Source organism: Grammomys surdaster, unplaced genomic scaffold (assembly GCF_004785775.1).
Source record: "Grammomys surdaster isolate TR1022 unplaced genomic scaffold, NIH_TR_1.0 125925, whole genome shotgun sequence".
NCBI classification, from domain to species: Eukaryota; Metazoa; Chordata; class Mammalia; order Rodentia; family Muridae; genus Grammomys; species Grammomys surdaster.
The window spans coordinates 1,965,127-1,985,691 of record NW_021620749.1 but is presented as its reverse complement, the minus strand read 5'-3'; the positions used below and the strand labels follow the sequence as shown (position 1 = coordinate 1,985,691).

General features: G+C 40.8%; 1 protein-coding gene across 2 annotated transcripts in view; it reads right to left on the bottom strand.

Annotated features, from left to right (window-relative positions):
* Nucleotides 1-20,565, bottom strand: part of Brwd1 (bromodomain and WD repeat domain containing 1) — a 91,032-nt gene that overhangs the window by 42,532 nt on the left and 27,935 nt on the right. For both annotated transcript variants that reach the window (XM_028752554.1, XM_028752555.1), the window contains exons 12-21: nt 19,356-19,396; nt 18,233-18,331; nt 15,725-15,875; nt 14,418-14,552; nt 8,864-8,992; nt 8,472-8,697; nt 6,511-6,699; nt 4,833-5,016; nt 2,824-2,917; nt 1,317-1,448 (exon numbers count right to left, since the gene is read on the bottom strand). In XM_028752554.1, the coding sequence (XP_028608387.1) occupies nt 1,317-1,448; nt 2,824-2,917; nt 4,833-5,016; nt 6,511-6,699; nt 8,472-8,697; nt 8,864-8,992; nt 14,418-14,552; nt 15,725-15,875; nt 18,233-18,331; nt 19,356-19,396 (1,380 nt within the window). The remainder of the gene's footprint in view (nt 1-1,316; nt 1,449-2,823; nt 2,918-4,832; nt 5,017-6,510; nt 6,700-8,471; nt 8,698-8,863; nt 8,993-14,417; nt 14,553-15,724; nt 15,876-18,232; nt 18,332-19,355; nt 19,397-20,565) is intronic.

Genomic DNA, 20,565 nt, shown 5'->3' with positions numbered 1-20,565 from the left:
TTGGATGAAAGGTTAAATGTCTTAAAATGCCAAAGGACAGGTGACTTCCAGCTCACCCTGAACCAGAAGCCTGAAATGGAAGGCATGCATATATATATATATATATATATATAAATATATATAAACGGAAAGCAGTGTATATATCTATACACTAAGATATTCCCAATACATGTCTCCTGTTTAAGAGTACTGTTGTTACATGTTAAAAAGCCCAGACAGGAAAGAGTGTAGGGCAGATTGGGGGAAATGCATACATGGTACTTGCACTGATGATAAAATGTTTAGACATTATTATATTACATGTGCATATGGTATGTGACTATTATGGTGGCAGGTGTTAGTCCTCTCAGCAGAAGAATAGAGAAAGGACGGTGAGGCCAGCCTGGCCACTCACCAAGTGCCTGTCTCAAACTTTACAACAGAAATAAACAAACCAGCTCAGAGCTGTACCTGTCACCTCAGACAAAGCACAGGAGAATGGCTCAAGCTCAGGGACACCAGGCCGCCTTGCAGGCACAGCAAAACCTCTTGTCTTTCTCCAAAAGCTGACCAAGGGTCAGAACCAAACTTATGACAAGTCATCTTTATCTCAAAGTAAAGAATTAATTCATGGCCAGTGAGAATTCTTAGGGGATAAAGGTGTTTGCTGTCAGGCCTACTGACTCAGTTGGATCCCAGAGGCCGCAGGCCATCAGCAGAGCACTTTCAGACAGGCTAGAGGCTGAGTCCACCAACATACCATGGCATGCTAGACCTTTACTCCCACGAAATAAATAAATGTTAAATATATAAAAATATATATAATTATTATTATTATTATTATTAACAAATTAAGAAAAACTCAGCAGAGCTGGGCGGTGGTGGCCCACGCCTTTAATCCCAGCACTTGGGAGGCAGAGGCAGGGGGATTTCTGAGTTCGGGGCCAGCCTGGTCTACATAGTGAGTTCCAGGACAGCCTGGGCTATACAGAGAAACCCTGTTTCAAAAAAACAAAAACAAAAAAAAAAAAAAGAAAAGAAAAATTCAGCAGAACCTGTTGGCACTGGCTGCAAGCATGTGGGAGACAGGAAACCCCTCCCAAGTCCAAGGCCTCCCCCGATTTAGGATACAGGAAGACCCTTCCTCAAGATCAAGAGGTCAGAAGGGCTGAGGGGTTATCTCCCACAATCTGCCTACCATGCCTAGACCTCTTTAAACCTTAACATCACACAGAGCGCGCGCACGTGTGTGGGGGGGGGGGGGGGGGGGGGGGGGGGGAGGGAAGGGGGCAAATCCATATCAGATGATCAGGTGACCCCACAGTCTTTCTACTCACGTGTCTAGCAGAGCCCGAAGATTCATTTCCAGAAGATAATTCACACTGGCCAGCACTACTTCTACTATAATTTGCATATTTACGCCTACATGTCCGTTGTCTAGACTGGGACACCAAAACCATCGAGTTTGACTAAAACATAAAGAAACATGAACATCATTGTAACAAAATGGACACCGTATGGAGTGAACTTTAAACTTTAAATAGCGTTAAAGGAGACAAAGATTAAAAATAATTGTGCCATATACTGCTAAGTGAAGTTGGTATATTTTACTTTTAGTTCCTTAGCTTCAAAAGGCCACAGTAGCTCAAGCTCACCATGCTCACACTGCCTTACAGGTTAACATGTTACCATGAATGACATAAAGCTACACTCAACAGGGTGGCAAGGGCTGGGATCTAATCAGTTGATAAATGTTCAAAACCAAGTACACCCCTTAGAGAAAGGCTCAGTTCCCAGAATCCCACAGACCTGTGCTGGCACACACCTGTACAACCCCACCACTCTAAAGATAGAAGCTCGAAATATCTTTGGCTATGCACTGACTTAAAAAAAAAAAAAGATAAAGCTCAGAAGCTTAAAATATCACTGGGTGAACATATACAACTCTTCCAAAGGACTAGAGTTCAATTCCCAGCACACATGTCTAGGTAATCCAAACCTTCTAGCCTCCACCCACATAGTAAAGTAAATCTTGAAAAAAAAAAATTCCAGGCAGTGCTGGCACATGCCTTCAATCCTAGCACCCAGGAGGCAGAGGCAAGTGGATGTCTCTGAGTTCAAAGCCAACATGATCTAAAGAGCACATTCGAGGACAGTAAGGCCCACACTAAGAAACCTTGTCTTGAAAAAAAAAAAAAAAACAAAAAACAAAAAAACAAAAGACAAAAGTTTGCCAGAAATGTAAGGTTTCCCTTGGCTACACAGCTTATTTAAGACAAGAGCTCAGCTACATGAGATGCTATGACCTCTACTATGCTTACTAAAGAAGGAGTAAAGTCCAGCACCCGAGCTTTAGAGGGGCACAAACTATCCTAAGGCCCTGAGGCGGGGCAGAACTGACATTGTTGAAACCTTAAGAGTAAAGGGACCCACATGGCAGCCATACGAAAGCTAACTCAGAAAAGCCAGTCAGCACCCGGGAAAGAACAGGAAACCATCTTAATGTACGGTCATTAGACCTTAACTGACAAGGATCCTTTACTGCCACAAGAACCGTACACTACGAACTCAACAGTTCAGCACCGTGCTGACAGATGGAGGAGCATGCTTTTAATCCCAGAGCACCCAGGAGCCACAGGCGAGCTCACAAAGAAACTCTGTCTTAAAGAAAAAAAAACAGAAAGAAATCAACAGTTCTATGTTGGCTTTAAATGCCCAACAAAAGGCTTTAAGCAATAAATACTATACTTTAGAAAGATATTGGTTGTTTTTTTTTAATAATTCACAAAAACCACTGTATTTTATGATAATTTTCTCATTCCCAAGAAAGGAGAATCAAGTTACCTTTTGTGGGAGCTGGAAAGTCTTCTTTTTCCTCCCTATTACATACAGATTTCTCTCCTCCTCGCCTCTCTCTATACGAATGTCTTCCAACCTCCTACAAAATTAAATATGTGGTGACAGAGGCTCTTGGACTGAGGTACACAGTAAATCACTGCAGCTTTAAAGGCCATGTGGTTCACAGCACTTTAAAGGAACACACAAAGCCATTAAAATGAAAACACACTTCAGCTGTTGTAGCTCCACCATCAGGAGGCTGAAGCAAGAGCAGCAAGCAGCACCTCCTTGTTGTGAAGGTACACCGCAGCTACCGCTGAGGTCAATCAACCCCCAAAAACACGGCCTACAAGTTTAGATTTTATGTACTTATCTTCTACTTCTTTATGAAAACAAAACCTGTTTATGTGATGACCTATTCATATTAAATACAAAATATTCACTAATCTGGATTAAGTATAGTCCTATTAGAACCAACACAACTAGACAGTCCATTTCACTGCTCCCAAGCGTCTCCCATGATTTTTCAAGATTGTACTTCCTTTCTGTAAATTAAATTAAAAGCAACATTTTCCTTATGCAAAGAATTCAACCCCATGTTTTAGACCTCCCATTTTAAACAAAAATAGCAGTGCTATTCATTTCTCTGTCCCCACATCAAGTCATTAACACTGTCCAGGAGATGATTAGAATATGATTAATTTCAAACCTAGGAGCACGTTACCATGAGGTTAAAAATGGCCGTTGTCGTCACTGTGAAAAAGACTCGGGGTCCCTTGGTTCTAATTTCAAAACTCCTAGAAACAGCTGACTTGATATAAAAGCTCAATGTAGAAAAGTCTAGTATCTTAGCCATGCTATTTAAGAATAGACAAAGAACAAAACTGATTTCTAAGCAGCAGCAGCAGCAACAACAACAACAACAACAGGCTGGGTAGTAGCAGCACATGCGTTTTAATCCCAGCACTTGGGAGGCAGAGGCAGGCAGATCTCTAAGTTTGAGACCAGCCTGGTTTACAGAGTGAGTTCTAAAATAGCCAGTACTATGTAGAGAAATCATGTCTTGGGGAAAGTCCACAATTTTTTTAGGGGGAGGGGGGGGGCGCTTTTTTTCCTTTTTATGGGTATGAGTGTTTTGCCTACCCTTAAACATGCATACCACATCTAATCCCCTAGAACTAGAGTTACAGACAGTTGTGAGCCAGCATGGGGGTGTTGAGAATCTAACCCAAGTCCTCTAGAAGAGCAGCCAGTGTTCTTAATCAATGAGCAAAATCTTGCCACCCCAAGTTTTGCATTTTTTTTAAAAATCTGAATTAAAACAAAGCCAAAGGAAAAAAAGAGAATAAATTATTTTAAAGCTAAAGAAAAAAGAATTGAGATTTTTCCAGTTTATTTTTTTACAGACCTAGGTTACTACTGGATGATCAAGAATATTAAGAGTAAACCTCTCTTTTAAAAGTACCCATGAAAAGTAAACAACACCACAGCAGTACCACGTAGCCAGTACAGCACCATGGCATTGCCACATAGCCAATAACTAGCCACAAAACATTAGTAACAAAACATACTAAATGCTGTATGTGCCTTATAACAAAATTTACAACAGCCAATCAAATGGTGCATCTGAGACATCTGGCAATTTCAGCACTGACATCATCTTTGGCTATATGGAAGAAATGCTTATTTTTAAAGATGTGGTAAAAAAAGTAGTTACTGATTTTAGGGAACACATGCTAAATTACCTAAAAGGCACCATCTGTCCAGGAATTTCCAAACGGCACTGAAGGGAAAAGGGTGTCTTCACATATGAGACAGACCCGGAGCTGACAAAAGTTTACTACAGTAACAATGCTAGGGATTAATTTTGAAATCTCCCCACAATTAAAACATACTCATCCATTACTGAAATATACCCACATGGCTTATTCCTACAACAACTGAGATCAAAGATGTGTGTAGATAACCACACCAAAACATCCTCCTGACAGTTAAGAATGGATCCTTCAACTGACCTGAACATGCCTGGTGGTGCCTCAGGAACAACTACTCTCCGCTTCCAAGCCTGGAGGTCACGCTCCGTAGCAATTTGACTCCGGGGAGCATTTTGATGCATCTGTCGAACACCTTCAACCTGCCCACTCCGACGAAGACCAATGTTTGGAGGAGACTGAATGTCTAAACTCAGTCTTCTAAAACCTAGAAAAATTATCAGAAAGTATCTTAAAAATATTTCAAATTATTATGTCATTTAACATACAGTAACAGCACATTCCTCCTCCTAAGACACATACTCCAAACCAGAAAGAGGACATACTAAAAACAGTTTAAAAGAAGAAAATTTTAACACAACTAAAACCACAATATAGAATACTTATTTATCATTAATTGATAAACTGCCACTTGAACTTTTCCTAGACATTCTGAAATTATAAAATACACAAATGTATTCCATTGTATCTTTATTTCATAAGTTTGTCTTTTGGGAAAACCTTTCTTAAGGATAGATGTCCCCCTAAACTGGGACAGCTATATAACAAGAACAATGTTACAGTCTAGGCTACTGAGTAGGCATCTAGCAAACCATCTGAACTCCAGCTTCATGGGGTCCTAGTCTCTGTGGGCTTTGCACATGCACACACTACACAAACAGCACAAATATGTACACACTTTCACACAGATACAAAAATTAATATAATTGTTAGAATAGTTTTAAAAATAGTTAAAAATAGTTTTATCACCACAAAGGGCTGGAGATGGCTCAGAAGAGCATTTCCTGTTAGTACAAAGGATCTGAGTTCAGTTCCCAACACCTGCATCAGGTGCTCAAACTCCATTAAGTCTACCTAGCTCTAGGCATCCTCTTCTGGCCACTCATGTACTTGGACACAAATGGGAGACACTCAAACAGGGGTGCGCGTGCACACGCACACGCGTGCACACACGAATAGAAATAATCTGGGCTGGAAAGATGGTTCCGCTGTTAAGAGCACTTGCTGCTATTGTAAAGGACCCAGGTCAGATCCCAGCTCACAACTACCTGTGACTCTAGCCCTCTTTTGGCCTAAATGGGTACTCACACATGTACATACATACATGTGCACATGTTCCTCCAGAACCATGTCTGCCTGCATGTCATTGTTTCCTGCCATGTCCCTAAATCTCTGAAACTGTAAGTTGGGCTCAATTAAATGTTTTTCTTTATAAAAGTTGTAGAGGTCATGGTGTCTCTTCATGGAAATGAAATCCTAAGGCACCCATCAGGGTGTCACTGTGCAAAAGTAACTGCACAGTAACTTATGTGCTCCTGGGTCTCTGAGGACACAAGATAAAGGAGTATGTCCTAGCTCATCCTCAAACGCTGACTTAGTAAGAAAGGAAAGTCTTCACTCAACTAGGCTGCATATAAGATGTGAATGTCAAAGAGAAAGCTAAAAAAAAGTTTTCCTTTAAAAATAATGCTGTCTTCTCTCACTTAATACACTCTGAAAACCTACCCCTACAGCTAAGACAATTGACAGCCTTTCAGAATGCTTAAAAAACCTCATATCCAATTATCACTTCATTTTTTTAAGTAACAAAGCAATTTTCAGAACACTATTTAACTTTTCTTGGGTTGTGAGATGCACATAATTGGCAATGGAGCCACGTCTCTACTCTCATGTTAAAGTACAGGATTTTACTTATACTCACTCCCTCTTCGGGGTGTTCCTTCCCCATTAGGAAGTCCATTTGCAGTCACATCCTGATCCACTCCCAGTCTCTGGTCTTGTTGCTGTTGCAGCTGCCGAATCATGCCATCAAGGACACTGGACTCTGGGCTTGCATCTCCACTGTCATTGGTGTGCAGGCTTATAATCTGTTCGATCACCTCTCCATCACCTGCAAAGTCACACACTCATCTGTCATAATACACAAGAAAGAAGCAGAGACACTAGAATACACCACACCAACAGGCTGGGTGTGAAGCTCAGTAGAGGAGTGCCTGCCCAGCATGAAGAAGGCCCTGGGCTCCAGGTACCCTGAGCAAAGAAAAACAGAAACAAAGCACTATGGTAAAGTAGTTTTCAAGAACTAAGCTATTAGGAAGATATCCTGCACAACAGGTCAGTAACTGATTCAGCAAAATGGTACAGTACCAAGTCACAAAAAAAAACCCGTCACATCCCCTGTGGAGTTCCTCTAACTCTGCTGCACACTGTGGCCCTTCCTCTACGAACACTGTGCCACACTGAAAGCTGCTGTCCTGACCTTGTGTCTGGGAAGAGCCCACCACCTGGGTGGCCCTGGAATAGGAGCAGTAACCTTTCTTCCAGCTCAAGGAAAAATAATATGGCTTTTGCTGTCCAGCAAAAGACAACCAATCTCCAGGGTATTACAGTATAACTTGTACTAGTATTAGACCATGCAAACAACCACTGGACTTTTTAAACCATTGTACTTTGTACAGGGAGTGAGTAGTGGCTCACACCTTTTATCCCAGCACTCAGGAGGCAGAGGCAGGTGCATCTCTGAATTCGAGGCCAGCCTGATCTACAGAGTGAGTTCTAGGACAGCCAAGGCTATACAGTGAAACTGTCTTGAAAAAAAACAAAAACAGAAGAAAAAAATTAAAGTGTCTGGGGTTTTTTTGTTTGTTTTTTTGTTGTTGTTTTTGTTTTTTTGTTAGGTTTTTCAAGACCGGGTTTCTCTGTGTAGCCCTGGCTGTCGTGGAAATCACTCTGTAGACCAGGCTGGCCTCGAACTCAGAAATCCACCTGCCTCTGCCTCCCAAGTGCTGGGATTAAAGGCATGCACCATCACTGCCCAGCAGCGTCTGTTTTTCAAATAATGCCTTTTCAGAGGTTCAGAGTGAGAATTCACAGAAGGGTAAGACCTTATCTCAAAAAGACTAAGGCTATAGCCCAAAGTGCTTGCTTGCTGAATACTCATGAAGGACTCAAGTCAACCCTGAGACTACAAAGAAAAACACAAGCAACAAAAGGCAGAAAAAGTCACCAAAAAAAAAAAAGAAAAAAAAGAAAAAAAAAAAACCAGAAAAAACTAACAACTCAAGGAATATGACAAGCCCAGACTAAGTTATACAATATATACATAAATAAATAAAAAAAATTCTTAAAACTAGTACTAATGATGCTGGAATATAATGGTCACACATTAATACAAACTTATAAGTATATCTTAAAAACAAATCCTGCAAAATATTAACGTTTGTTGCCCTAAAAGCATCAGAATGTCTTTTATTATTATTTAATTTATATGTGTGTTCACAAGCACACAAGTAAGTACAGATGCCTACAAAGGCCAGGGCATCGACCCTGGTGGAGCACACACACCACAGAGTACATGTGGAAATAAGGATAACTGTTGGTTCTCTTCCCACCATATGAGCTCTGGGTATCAAATCCAGTTTTATCAGGCTTTATAGAAAGTAAGTACCTTTACCCACTGAACCATCCCTCACTCATCACTAGGTAGAGTGAGTACATGCCTATAAATCTTGCACTACTGGCACAGAGCTCCAATTTCAAGGTCAGCCTACTCTACACAGGGAGTTACAGAAAAACCAGATATACATGGCAGATTCCAAAAGACAAAGACAGACAGACAGAGAGAGAGGTGGGGGGAGAGGGAGGGAGGGAATTTGCACTTACTTGTGGCCACATAGCCTAGCTGTGGAACCAAATGTTCATCTGCTGAATTTTCTCGACCTGGTACTAATCTCTGGAACTTGGTTGGATGAGGGTTTCCATCCACATCTACCAAGAATGGTGGAGGCATAAGATGAGGTGCCTGTTGTGTCTGCTCATCTAAGACATAGTTATTGGAATCTCTTATCAGTGGCCGGTAGTCAGTATGGAAAAACATCTGATCAGGAATCTATAAAAGTACAGATCATAGAACGACAGTTTAAGATCTATATTTGTTAAAGAGAGTAATATTAAAGGTATTTAAAATTAGAAACACCAGGAAATTACATAAGTATTTCCAAACTTCCTCTCCCAACTATTCATTTTATATGCTACAAAAAAGCATTAAAAATGACCTTTTCATATGGCTTGCTGCATCCAAAACCAAATATCAGAAGATGCCCATGAGAATCTGTACAGGCAAAATGTTGTCCGTCCTGTGAAAACTTACAGTCAAACACAGCTCCATGTCCTTGTCCTTCGATCTAGGAAAACCAGGGAGAAAACATTAGGCCCATTAATACGTCGCTTGTTTTAGTTCTATGTATATGACTGCCTGCCTAAGTGCATGCCACATGTTCACAGGGGGCAACACAGGCCAAAAGGACACAGGACCACCTAGAGCTAGAGGTGCAGACAGCTGTTAGCACAGCCTCAATACTAGTAAACAGCAAACCCAGTTCTTCTACAAGACTCCCCAGTTCTCCAGCCACTATGCAAACACTATAAACAGTTTTAGATTCACTTTTACATGTGTGTATGTGCTCCATGCTCATGCCTGATTTGTCAGATGTTAGAAGAAGACACTAAACCTACGAATTAACTGATGGCTGTGAACCTCCATGTGGGTGCTGGGACCCAAACCTAAGTCCTTGGCTAAAGCATCAAGTTCTTAACCACTGAGCCATTACTTATTGAGCAAGTAAATTATGCTATAGAGACTTTTTTAAAATGGGCTAAGCAGAGCTGAAGAGATGGCTCAGTGGTTAAGAGTACTGACTGCTTTTTTGGAGGTCCTAAGTTCAATTCAAACAAATGGTGGCTCACAATCATCTGCAATGGGATCTGATGCCCTCTTCTGGTGTGTCTGAAGACAGCTACAGGATACTCACATATGTAAAAGTAAGTAAACAAATAAATAAATAAATCTTTTTTAAAAAAGAATTCTTTAAAAAAAAAAATGGGCTATGTAACTGTCTAGAATTTGTCCAATGTTTTATTCTTTTTGAACTTAATGGTAAGAGTTAGGGTTTGCATCCAGGGCTCTGCACATGCCAAGAAAGCATTCTGTCAAATTTACCCACAGGCCTCTAAATTTAAAAAAAATAAAATTTAAACCACTTACACTAGAAAATTCCTCAAACATCTAATCTAATCATTAACTCTCAAAAATGACCCCATTTAAAAGAAACAACAACAAAAAAACAAACAAACAAAAGAACGAAAATTAAGAGGCTTCCTTCATTTCACGGGTTAATGGTATTTACTTTTATTGTCTAATAATAGGTAAGAGGCCAATATCCTCTTACATACTGGTAAATAATTAGAGAATTAGGTAAGTAATTAGAGAAGCAAAGTTTAGTATTTGAAAATGGAAGAATAAGACGGACGGACACTGGTAACCTTCAAGGTCGCACGTGCTCAGCTCACACCCACACTCCTCACCTTGCTACAAACTCCCAGTTTTCATGAAAGACGCTCTATGTGTGTCAAGAATGAGAATTCTTTCAAATTCTTTCCTGTTTCACCTGTGATCTATCTACATGAATTTAGCATCTCCAAGTTACACTTAATTGAGGAATGAACCATCATAGCACAATGCAGTAGCTTTCTAGATCTAATTCTCCAGTAACAAAACTTTAAGACAAGTATGTTTGCTCAGTGTTGGGGGTCTATACAAAAGAAAGAGGGACAGGGCAGCAAGATGTGGTGGTACATGCCTTTAATCCTAGCACTCTGGGACAAAGAGGCAGGCAGATTTGAGTTTCGAAGCCACCCTGATCTACAAAGTAAGTTTCAGTATAGCAAGGGTTATTATCCAGAGAAAACCCTGGGAGTGTAGGGTAGGAAAGAGTAGTGTGCTTCCCAGTTATCAGCACAACTGTATATCCATGACCAAGTGAGCCAAAAAAGGAGGTGACATCCTCTCTGCTATGCTGCATACTAATTATAATTAGTACAGGCTAGCAAATATGAAATAAGGTTATTAAAGAGCTAGTAAGATCACTCAGCAGGTAAAGACACCTTTGACTAAGGTTGACCATTTGAGTTTTATGCCTGGACCCACATGGTACATGAGAAGCCCTGACCTCCGGGTCCTCTGACCCCATGTGGACACTGTCAAAGGCATGCTCATGTACATTCACATACATAAACATGCCTATGACCTGACATACCTGCCAATACCCACTATTAACACATGGGAACACAATATAGCCCCACAAGCCTTCCTTCTGGTAACCACCCGATACACTCTACCTCTTATGTCTATCCCTAGCTGAGAACTCCAATCACTGCGAACTGGAGGGACGTGGGTAAGGGCAGAGACTCTCAGAATGGCTAAGCTACACCAAAAGTATTCCCAAGGCTGTGCTCTGCAAGAAGTTGTCCAAATTTAGAAAACCAGCCTAATCCAAACAAGGCAAACCTGAGTTCTGCCTGAGGTTTATATGTCCTATCCCATAATGAATCCTGGTGAGATACAAGCTGCAGTTCTACAGAACTTAATAATCCGGTGTCCTCCCCACCTCTCAGGTATATTATGTATTTAGGAAATCCTTTTCTGTCACTAAGGAACAAGTCCATGTAGTATTCAGTATTGGACAATCAAAAAAATCAAAGGCCTTGTGGCTAGAGAAATGGCTCACTGTTTTAAGAGCATGTGCTGCTCTTCCACAGAATAGAAGTTCAGTTTCGCCGGGCAGTGGTGGCGCACGCCTTTAATCCCAGGCACTTGGGAGGCAGAGGCAGGTGGATTTCTGAGTTCGAGGCCAGCCTGGTCTACAGAGTGAATTCCAGGACAGCCAGGGCTACACAGAGAAACCCTGTCTCCGGGAAAAAAAAAAAAAAAAAAAAAAAGCCGTTCAATTTCTCAGCACCCTGCTCCTCAGAGAAGCCAAGTTCAGGTACCACACCCATATTCAGCTGCTGACAACTGCCTGTCACTCCAGCTCCAGGCAGTCTGACACTGTCTCTGACCTATCCATAGGTATCCAAACCCACGTGACCAACACAAAGACATATAAAACTAAACAAAGACATCTTCAGCCTCTCAGGTGGGCAATGCTTTAGAGGCCTTGTCAGACAAAGTCAATTATGCTTTTGTTCAGGGATTATTCACATCTATTTGAATATATGTTTGCTTTACCAAATTAAGTTCAAAATACAATATTCTGGAGCCAGCCACAGTGACGTACACCTTTAATATCAACCCCCAGGAGGCAGAGGCAGTAGGATCTCTTATGAATTTCAGGCCAGCCAGGGCTACATGAGATCCTGTTTCAAAAAAACAATGTTCTTATTCTTACTAAGTCTCTATATTCTACCTAAACATTGCATTACTGTAGTTTTCTTGTATGGTAACTTCAAATATAATCCCTTGTGTATATTCTGAGACAGGACTCATACTGCAGTCCAGGCTTGGACGAAACTAACTATTAAAGTCAGGCTAACCTCACAATCCTGTCTCAGCCTCCCAAATGTTCTTGCATTATCTAATTTGTATTACAGGTGTGAGCTACCATGCCTGTCGCAAATGTTAAAAGTCCTTACCAAGTTTTAAAGATGTACTTTTTAGGGTTTGCAATTATATGTGTATGAGAGGGAGTGGTTGCACACTTGAGTACAGCACCCCAGAGGTAGCTGGGTAGAGGGCAGTCAACTTAGGTTCTCTTCAAGAAAAGTATGAACTAACTATTGAGCCAGCTCTCCAGCTCCACCCACCCTTACTATGTAGCTCTAGGAGTCCTGGAACTTACTGTGTGGACCAGGCTGGCCTTGAACTCAGAGATCTGCCTGCCTCCCTCTGCATCTCATTAAAAAGGGCATTAAAAAGGGTGGGCCTGACCAGTTTTATACATTACTGAAGAGATGGGTTTACCTGTGACTTATGTCCACACAGAAATTGTTCATGGTTTAGGTGTTTTTCCTAATAACTGGAATACAGAGACAGTTTCAAGGGATACCTAAACACTGTGGTTTAATTGAGCTATCTAAAATTTAATGCTAATGAATAAATTATTCCATCTTAAGGTATTAAACTATTCAGAGTGCCAGGCATGATGGTATAAGGCATTAATCCCAGCACTGAAAAGGCAGAGGCAGGTGGTCTCTGTGAGCTGAAGGCTTTCCTTGTCTATAGAGTTCCAGGACAGGCAGACTACAACAGGAGACTCTGTCTCCAAAAAACAACCCACATCTCCAACACACACAATAGTCAGCCTAAATGTACTTTGTGAGCTCTAGACCAGCAAGAGACCTAGTCTCATAGAGAGAAGATGGACAGTGCACTGAGGAGCAATCCTGAGATTGCCTTCTAGCCTACACATGCATGCACATGTGCGCACACAAACACAGAATCTCTTACTTCACTATCAATGATGTACAAAGAGACTCAAAGCAATATGGTGGTACACAGTTTAAAAGCCTAAGACTTCAAGAAGAGAAAATTAATAATCTAATAATCTGAATTCACATTTACAAGTATGGAAAGCTCTCAAGAGAATGAAAAATAAAAATCACAAAACTCTATGGACACAGACAACAAATGAAGAGTGACATGCTTGTAACCCTATGTGAGACCAGGAGAAAGGCAGGAAGATGAGGAGTATTTATAGGTACAAAATAGATATATTAGAATTAAAAATATTTTATATTGGATTAACCCGGTATGTGCCATTTTAACCAAATATTTCAAATTATTTTATCTATACCAAGTAACACTAATATATATCAGGTGCCTAAGACAATATGTGAGAAAACTGTCACTTGCTTTTTTTGCATTTAAAAAAAATCTGTATAGAAAGATTCTAAGCAATACTTGTCAATGAAAAAGCTGATGGCCAATGAGCTGAGGCAGAAAATAGGTGGGACACTGGTCTGAAAAGAGAGGGTTGTGGTAAATACAGAGAGGCATGGGAGATTCGCTGAGGAGCATGGAGGAGAGGGGCCTAAATGAACAGGTAGCTAAACTCAGGACAGAATAAAGAGATTTGTCCCCAACTTGAAGCATGAAGTTTGAATGGGTTAAGTAAGTCACAAGCTAGTCAGGGAATGACGTCTGGTCATTGCTTCTGATAACTATCTATCCCTCTGAAAGGCACTGGAGCAACTAATCTAAATATCCTGGATTGCCCCTGCCTCTCCCTCATATCATGGATATGTCATAAATCCTACAATAGGATCCTAATTTGGTTCTAAAATCTAACAACTGGCCCATTTTATACAGGAATCTAGATTGACAGGGCTAGAGATGGCTCAGCGGTTAAGAGCCCAGGCTCCTCTTCTAGGTGCCTAGTGTTCAATTCCCAGCAGCACCCATGTGGTGGCACATATTCATCTGTAAGTCCAGTTCCAGTAGATAACCATCTAAATCCCAGTTCCAGAAAAATCTGCTGCTGCTGTTTTCTCGACTCTGTGGGCACAATAGAAACACCCTACACAAGCAAACTATCTGCCACATAAAATAAACTTTTAAAAAAAATTTAAACACACTGAAATAAATATAGAAATAAAAAGCTATCTAGGTAACTGCTGAGCATCTAATGAATTTAAAAAATATCACATACATGTGCTATCAGATAATCAGTAAGCTCCAATTACCCTTGATCTGTACAAAAGGTGCCATGTCAATTAACTTCTGCTAACTCTCATGATCCAATAAAAGCACAAGTAAAAGCTCACTTCACTTACCATATTAAAGTAATGCTTCATCTTGATGCCTTTTGTAATATCCCATATAAATATGCTGCCATCGTGTCCTGCAGATAACATAATTCTGGAATCAAAGGGATGTGTCTCCAAAACAAACACTTCATCAGCATGTCCCTTTATTCAACAAAGTCATAATATTAAGGACAGTCTGCAAGTTATATGTTGGAAAATTTTTTCAAGTCATAGTACATAAGGGTTTTAACACTACAACAATGATTTATACATGTATATAAAATTTCCCAGTCATTTGACTCACTTAAATAAAACAGTGTATTCATTATATTCATAACATCTATGTTATAGTTTCAAAGAAACGAGTAAGAACACCGATTTAAAAGTTCAATAGGGTGCAGGAAAAATGGCTGAGAGCTGGAGTGCGTGTGCCGCTCCTCCAGAGTTCAAGTCCCAGGATTACTGTCTGTCAGCTCCATAACTCTAGCTCAGGATAGAGCCTCTGCACAATTACACATAATCATAAATAACATTAAGTGAATACATTTTTTTTAAAAAAGGTTCAGAGCTACCAACCAGGCCCTGTGAGTTTGAAGACAGGCAGATTATTTTATATAGTCACAAGATAACTGAGAGATCCTGTCTCAAAAATCAAAACAAAAAGTTTAAGGTCCTCCTGAGATATACACCAAATTGAAAGCCAAACCAGGACTGTTTCAAAAAATGTTTTAAAATTCTGAGCCAGAAATGGTCCACATGCACACAGCAGGCAGAGACAGGTGGATCTTTTGAGTTCAAGGCCAGTCTGGTCTGCAAGTTCCAGGACAGCCAGGACTACACAGATCCCCAACCACAATCCCTCTCCCCCAAAAAATATATTTAATTAATTAATTAATTAATTAATTAAAATAATTTTTCTGGGGCTAAGGGCTAAAAGGATGGCTTTTTCCTGAGTTCAATTCCCAGCAATCACTTGGTGGCTCACAACCATCTATAATGAGATCTGATGACCTTTTCTGGTGTGTCTGAAGAGAACAACAGTGTATTCACACATAAATAAGTGAATTAATTAACTAATTAATTAATCCTGGGGCTAAAGAGATGGTTCTGTGGTTAAGACACCGATTCTCAATCCAGGTTTGATTCCCAGAACCCACACGGCAGCTCACAACTGTCTAACTCTAGTTCCAGAGTGACCTGTCACCCTCCTCTGACCTTTGTGGGCATCAGGCACACACAGGACACACATACATACATGTAGGCAGAACACTGGTTAAAAAAAAAATTTAGTAAAGTTAAGTTTAAATTTCTGACTATCATGTTAAAGTGCCTACCAGTAAGTTATGAAGCAGCTGTCCAGTGTAGGAACTCCACACCTTGAGGACATGGTCGTTTACAGCTGTGACCACGGTGCTGTCATCCTGATTCCAAGCAATCATTGTAACTTTGGGTTTCATAAACCTCTCTTCTTCCGAAGACGTGTCTCTAACAAAGCAAAGCCACTGTGTAAACTCATAGAGGAAACAGTGGACAGTCTCTCATCAATACGAATACAGCAAAGAGACTCCTAAGGCCAGATGAAGCTCAGTTGACAAAGTGTTTCTCACACTCAAGTACTGGGTTTGATCACAGTGGTGAAAAGCCTCTAACTCCAGTAGGGAGAAGTGGAGAAAGGAGACTCTTCCAGGTATCTGAGCTCAAAGGTCAGCCTGTGCTACATGAGACCAGAAAGGGGAACAGAGAGCAGGGAGGAATTCATCTGTCTATCATCCCATAACAAAGTACGGAAACAGGGTGTGGGACCTGCTTCTCCAGAGAAGACAAGGCAGAGAATCCCAAACTGGTAACAATGTGGAAAGCAAGCTACACCACTGCTCTCTGCTCTCACTATGAAGGTAATGGACTGCTTGCTTCAAGTCTCTGCCATCTCAGACTATAATCTGAGCCTGTGTGCCAAATAAAGCCTCAGTCACTTTGGTTGGTTCTGTGGGGGTATTTTATCACAGTGACACAAGGAAACTAAAGACAAGTGCTTTATAACAGGTATCTACATGAGAACAACAACAAAATATTACCCAAAGGAACAAATAATATAAGCTTTTTTGGGGTTTTTTTTTTTTTGGCTTTTTGAGAATTATATGCTTTTCAAAGGGCACTGATTCTGCTTTTTTGTTTAGTTTTGTTCAATTTGGGAAGGTAGGGTGCGGTAGGGTCCTCTCTATGCAGCCCTGGATTCTCTAGAACTTGCTATGTAGACCAAGCTGGCCACAAACTTACAAAGTCCCACCTGCTTCTTCGCTGCTAGGACTGAAGATGTGTGCCACCACACCCAGTATCAAAGCCACTTTGTAAGCTACAATTTTACCATGCAGTTTCCAGGTCAACTCAAATTTTTTAAAAATTTAGTAACAAAACTGTATTTGCTTATTATGTTATCCAATCTCCAAGAAAGCTTCTGCTCTTATTCATTTACTTATGTATATCCAGAGGAAGCAGACAGCAGTAGCAGAAGATCTGTCTCCTTGACAAAGTCTAGAATCACTTGGAAGAGTCTCTCTGAGAGATCAGGTGAGCATGAGAGCATGGAAGGACTGCCTATATTACTTTAAGGCAAGGATCAATTGCCCACTGTGGACAGCACCATTCCCTAGGCAAGGGATCCCGAGCTATGCTAGCTTAGAGAAGATTCTGGGGTTGAGCTATATACAGGCATGCATTCCTTCAGCTCCCTGCTCTTGACAATGGGTGTAAATAGCTGGTTAGAGTTCCTGCCAGCACTTTCCCATAATGGACTGTAAGTTATAAGCCAAATGAACCCTTCCTCCTCTATTTTTGTCAGGGTATTTTTTTGTTTATTATTCAGCAACAGAAAGGAAGCTACTTAGAAATACACACTCTACCCAGCATCAGAGGTAAACATAATGGTCCTGTAATCCCAGTGCCCAGAAAGTGGAGACAAGAGGATGAGTAAGTAGAGTTCAGTGCCAGCCTCGGCCAGGCACTCCACCTTCAAAAAAGAAGGAAAAAAAAGGAGGAAGGGCATGGCTGGAGAGACAGCTCAACAGAGTGCAGGTTTCTCTTACAGAGGGTCACCTGAGGTCTGTTCCAAGCACTCACAATGGGCCACTCACTCCAGTTCGATCTCCAGCCTCCACAGGTATGCATATGCAGAAGCACATTCTCCCCTCTACACTCCAACCCCACACACAGATAAAAAAATAAATTATTTTTAAAATCCTATCTTTAGAAATGTAAATTTGAAGCACTGGAAATAATTTGGTTGGGGTCTTCCCCACCACACACACAATGGAGATTTTAAATTCAAATCCTGAAAATAATATAACAGAAAAAGTATACAATGATGGTTAATTCTGTATGGGCCCGTAATAGTTATAGACAAGGAGAACATGAGGACTCTGCCTAATCACAATAGGTTAATCACAAGATGAATGCATGGAAGGGTGACAGGCAGCCTTATGGGAGGCAGCGGGTCACTGGGCCTACATCCTGTCCTAGGCTAGTCCCTTGTTTTCTGTTTTCTGCTTGCTCTGCTCTGCCACATCCTTCTTCCATGATGGACTGAGACCCTCAAACTATGAGCCAATTTAAGTCCTTTCTCCTTTGACCAAATTTGCCAGAAAACAGAGTAAAGTAATAAATATACAAGTGCATTTTCCTTCATTAATACAGTTTTGAGACTGACGTATTTAAAAACACAAGTCAGTATACTTAGATGATAGTTATATAGGAGGCATATTAAACTCTTTCATCAAAATTAACATCGTATGTGTGAGTGACACACAACAACTCACCTATGTGTAACAAACAATTCAATGACTTACCCTGAGATCCTGGCAGCCATGTCCAGTAAAATGCTTCTCCATTCCAACTGTTCAAACCTCCAGATCCGTGCTGTTCCATCTCGGCTACCACTTAAGAACCTTGAAACATTCAGAAAAATCTACTCACATGCTAGCTACCAAGTGCTATAATTAGCATCAAGTGAAATAAAAACTTTAAAGTACCTATCCTGGTGAACATGATCTACAGATGTTATTCAAAGGTCAGATTACTCAGGACAAGGCTAGATGGGTGAAACCCTGATTTACTATTGTTTGCATGGTCCTACAAAGCATAACACACTACAAACTCAGAAGTTTCACAAACACATTGAACTTTAGGAAAACAATGTAATAGAAAAGGAGAAAATGTACCTAAAGGGGAGAGGGAGAGGAAACATAAAGATGTTGGAAGATTAGCAGTAGCACAAACTCCATCTTAAGCTTGTCCATTTTAAATTCTAACTCAACAGACACTGAAATATAAACTATGAAAAGCAAGGTTTAAAACTGCACTGTGGGAAAGAAACCAGCCATATCCTATAGGCCAGAAGGTAGCTATAATATAGATTACCAAATGCTTGCTCCTGTGGGCTTTACGATTTTTCTTAATCTACTCAACAAAAAAAACTGTCTTTCTTGAACTTCCTTTTTTTAGGAACTCAGCCTCTGGTTAAGAGGTGCTCCTGATTACAGAAGCAGCAGGCACACGGCTCTAACTCAACTCACTCACCACAACTACTCAATCACTGTCTGCTGATAAGCACTGCAATGCACAAGATCAAAGCAATGTAGTTCACAGTAAGGCACGATGGTTTGCTGAGTTTTCAATGTCAGAAAGACATATGGGATGGCTATAGGGTTCAACGGCAGAACACTCCCCTACCATGCACAAAACAAGTTCAAACCCCCAAGACCAACCACCACCAAGCTAAGCTTGAAATCACCACGAAGCTTGGATCACCACCAAGGTGATTCAGTCATTTGAAATGCCAAGACATGGAATTATACACAAATAAAAATGCAACTGTAGAGAACAACAGGAAGTAGAAAACTATTTAATAGTAGCAGTAAGTAGTATACTTTATTTGCCTGAAAACATACACAAATGCAAATAAGAACTTACCGGTCACCATTGTTACAAAACTGGATACTATCAACTTTGTCCTAAAGGAGAAAAAGCAAATATGAAAACTATTATCTATGCCATGTATTAATTCACCGAACGAGTTTGTGTTCTAACAAAAAGCTCATTGGGGGCCAGTATGGTAGCTCATGCCTTTAATCCCAGCACTTGGGAGGCAGAGATAGGTGGATCTCTATGAGTTTGAGACCAGCCTGGTCTACAGAGTGAATTCCAGGACAACCAGGACTTTATAGTCTCTGCCAAGTCCTGCATGGCCTTGATGGGGACAGGGCCAGCAGATGTGGGCCTCCATGATCATCAGGCTTGTTTGTATAATAATGTACATATTTTCATGTTCCCCCAAGGACTGTTCTCCCTGTTAACATTAATGACTCCATGATAAAATAATCAGAGACAGAATGAGTCCAGGAGGCAAAGATGTGGCTAATGTCTCAGCAAAATGGTAGAAAAGAACTCTAAAAACATGAGTTCAAAAATATATAATTTCTCAACTATGCAAAAAAAAAAAAAATGCATTAAGAATTGTATGAGGGGCCGGGCAGTAGTGGCACACACCTTTAATCCCAGCATCTGGGAGGCAGAGGCAGGCAGATTTCTGAGTTCAAGGCCAGCCTGGTCTACAGAGTGAGTTCCAGGACAGCCCGGGCTATACAGAGAAACCGTCTCAAAAAAAGAATTGTATGAGGGGCTTCACAAACCTAAGAGAACAAAGGCAGCTGCACTATGAGCTAGCTTGTCGGAATGATACAAAGAGACAAAGAGAGGCAGATTCCCAAGTTCAAAGTCAGCCTGGGACACAGCAAGGTTAGGTCCAGGTGTGGTGGAAATGGTAATTTCAGGACAGAATCCCACCCAGCTACTTTAACTTCTGTGCTTAACAGAGGCAGGCAGATCTTTGAATTCTTGTGCAATGTTAAAAGAAAATGTGCTTGCGGTTTCCTAAGAAATAAGGGTTTGGGGGTCACAGGAAGCTGATTCTTTGGATAATCAAAAGGAAACCTAAAGTAAAAGACTAGATTGGTTTGTAACACAGAAAACTGACTGGGCTATAAGATCTACAGGAGATAAGCTGTCCAGAGAATTTTTTTATAAAGAACTGTCTCGAGATCTCCAGAGGAAACGGATCAGAGAGAGAGAGAGAGAGACAGAGAGACAGAGACAGAGAGAGAGAGAGAGAGAGAGAGAGAGA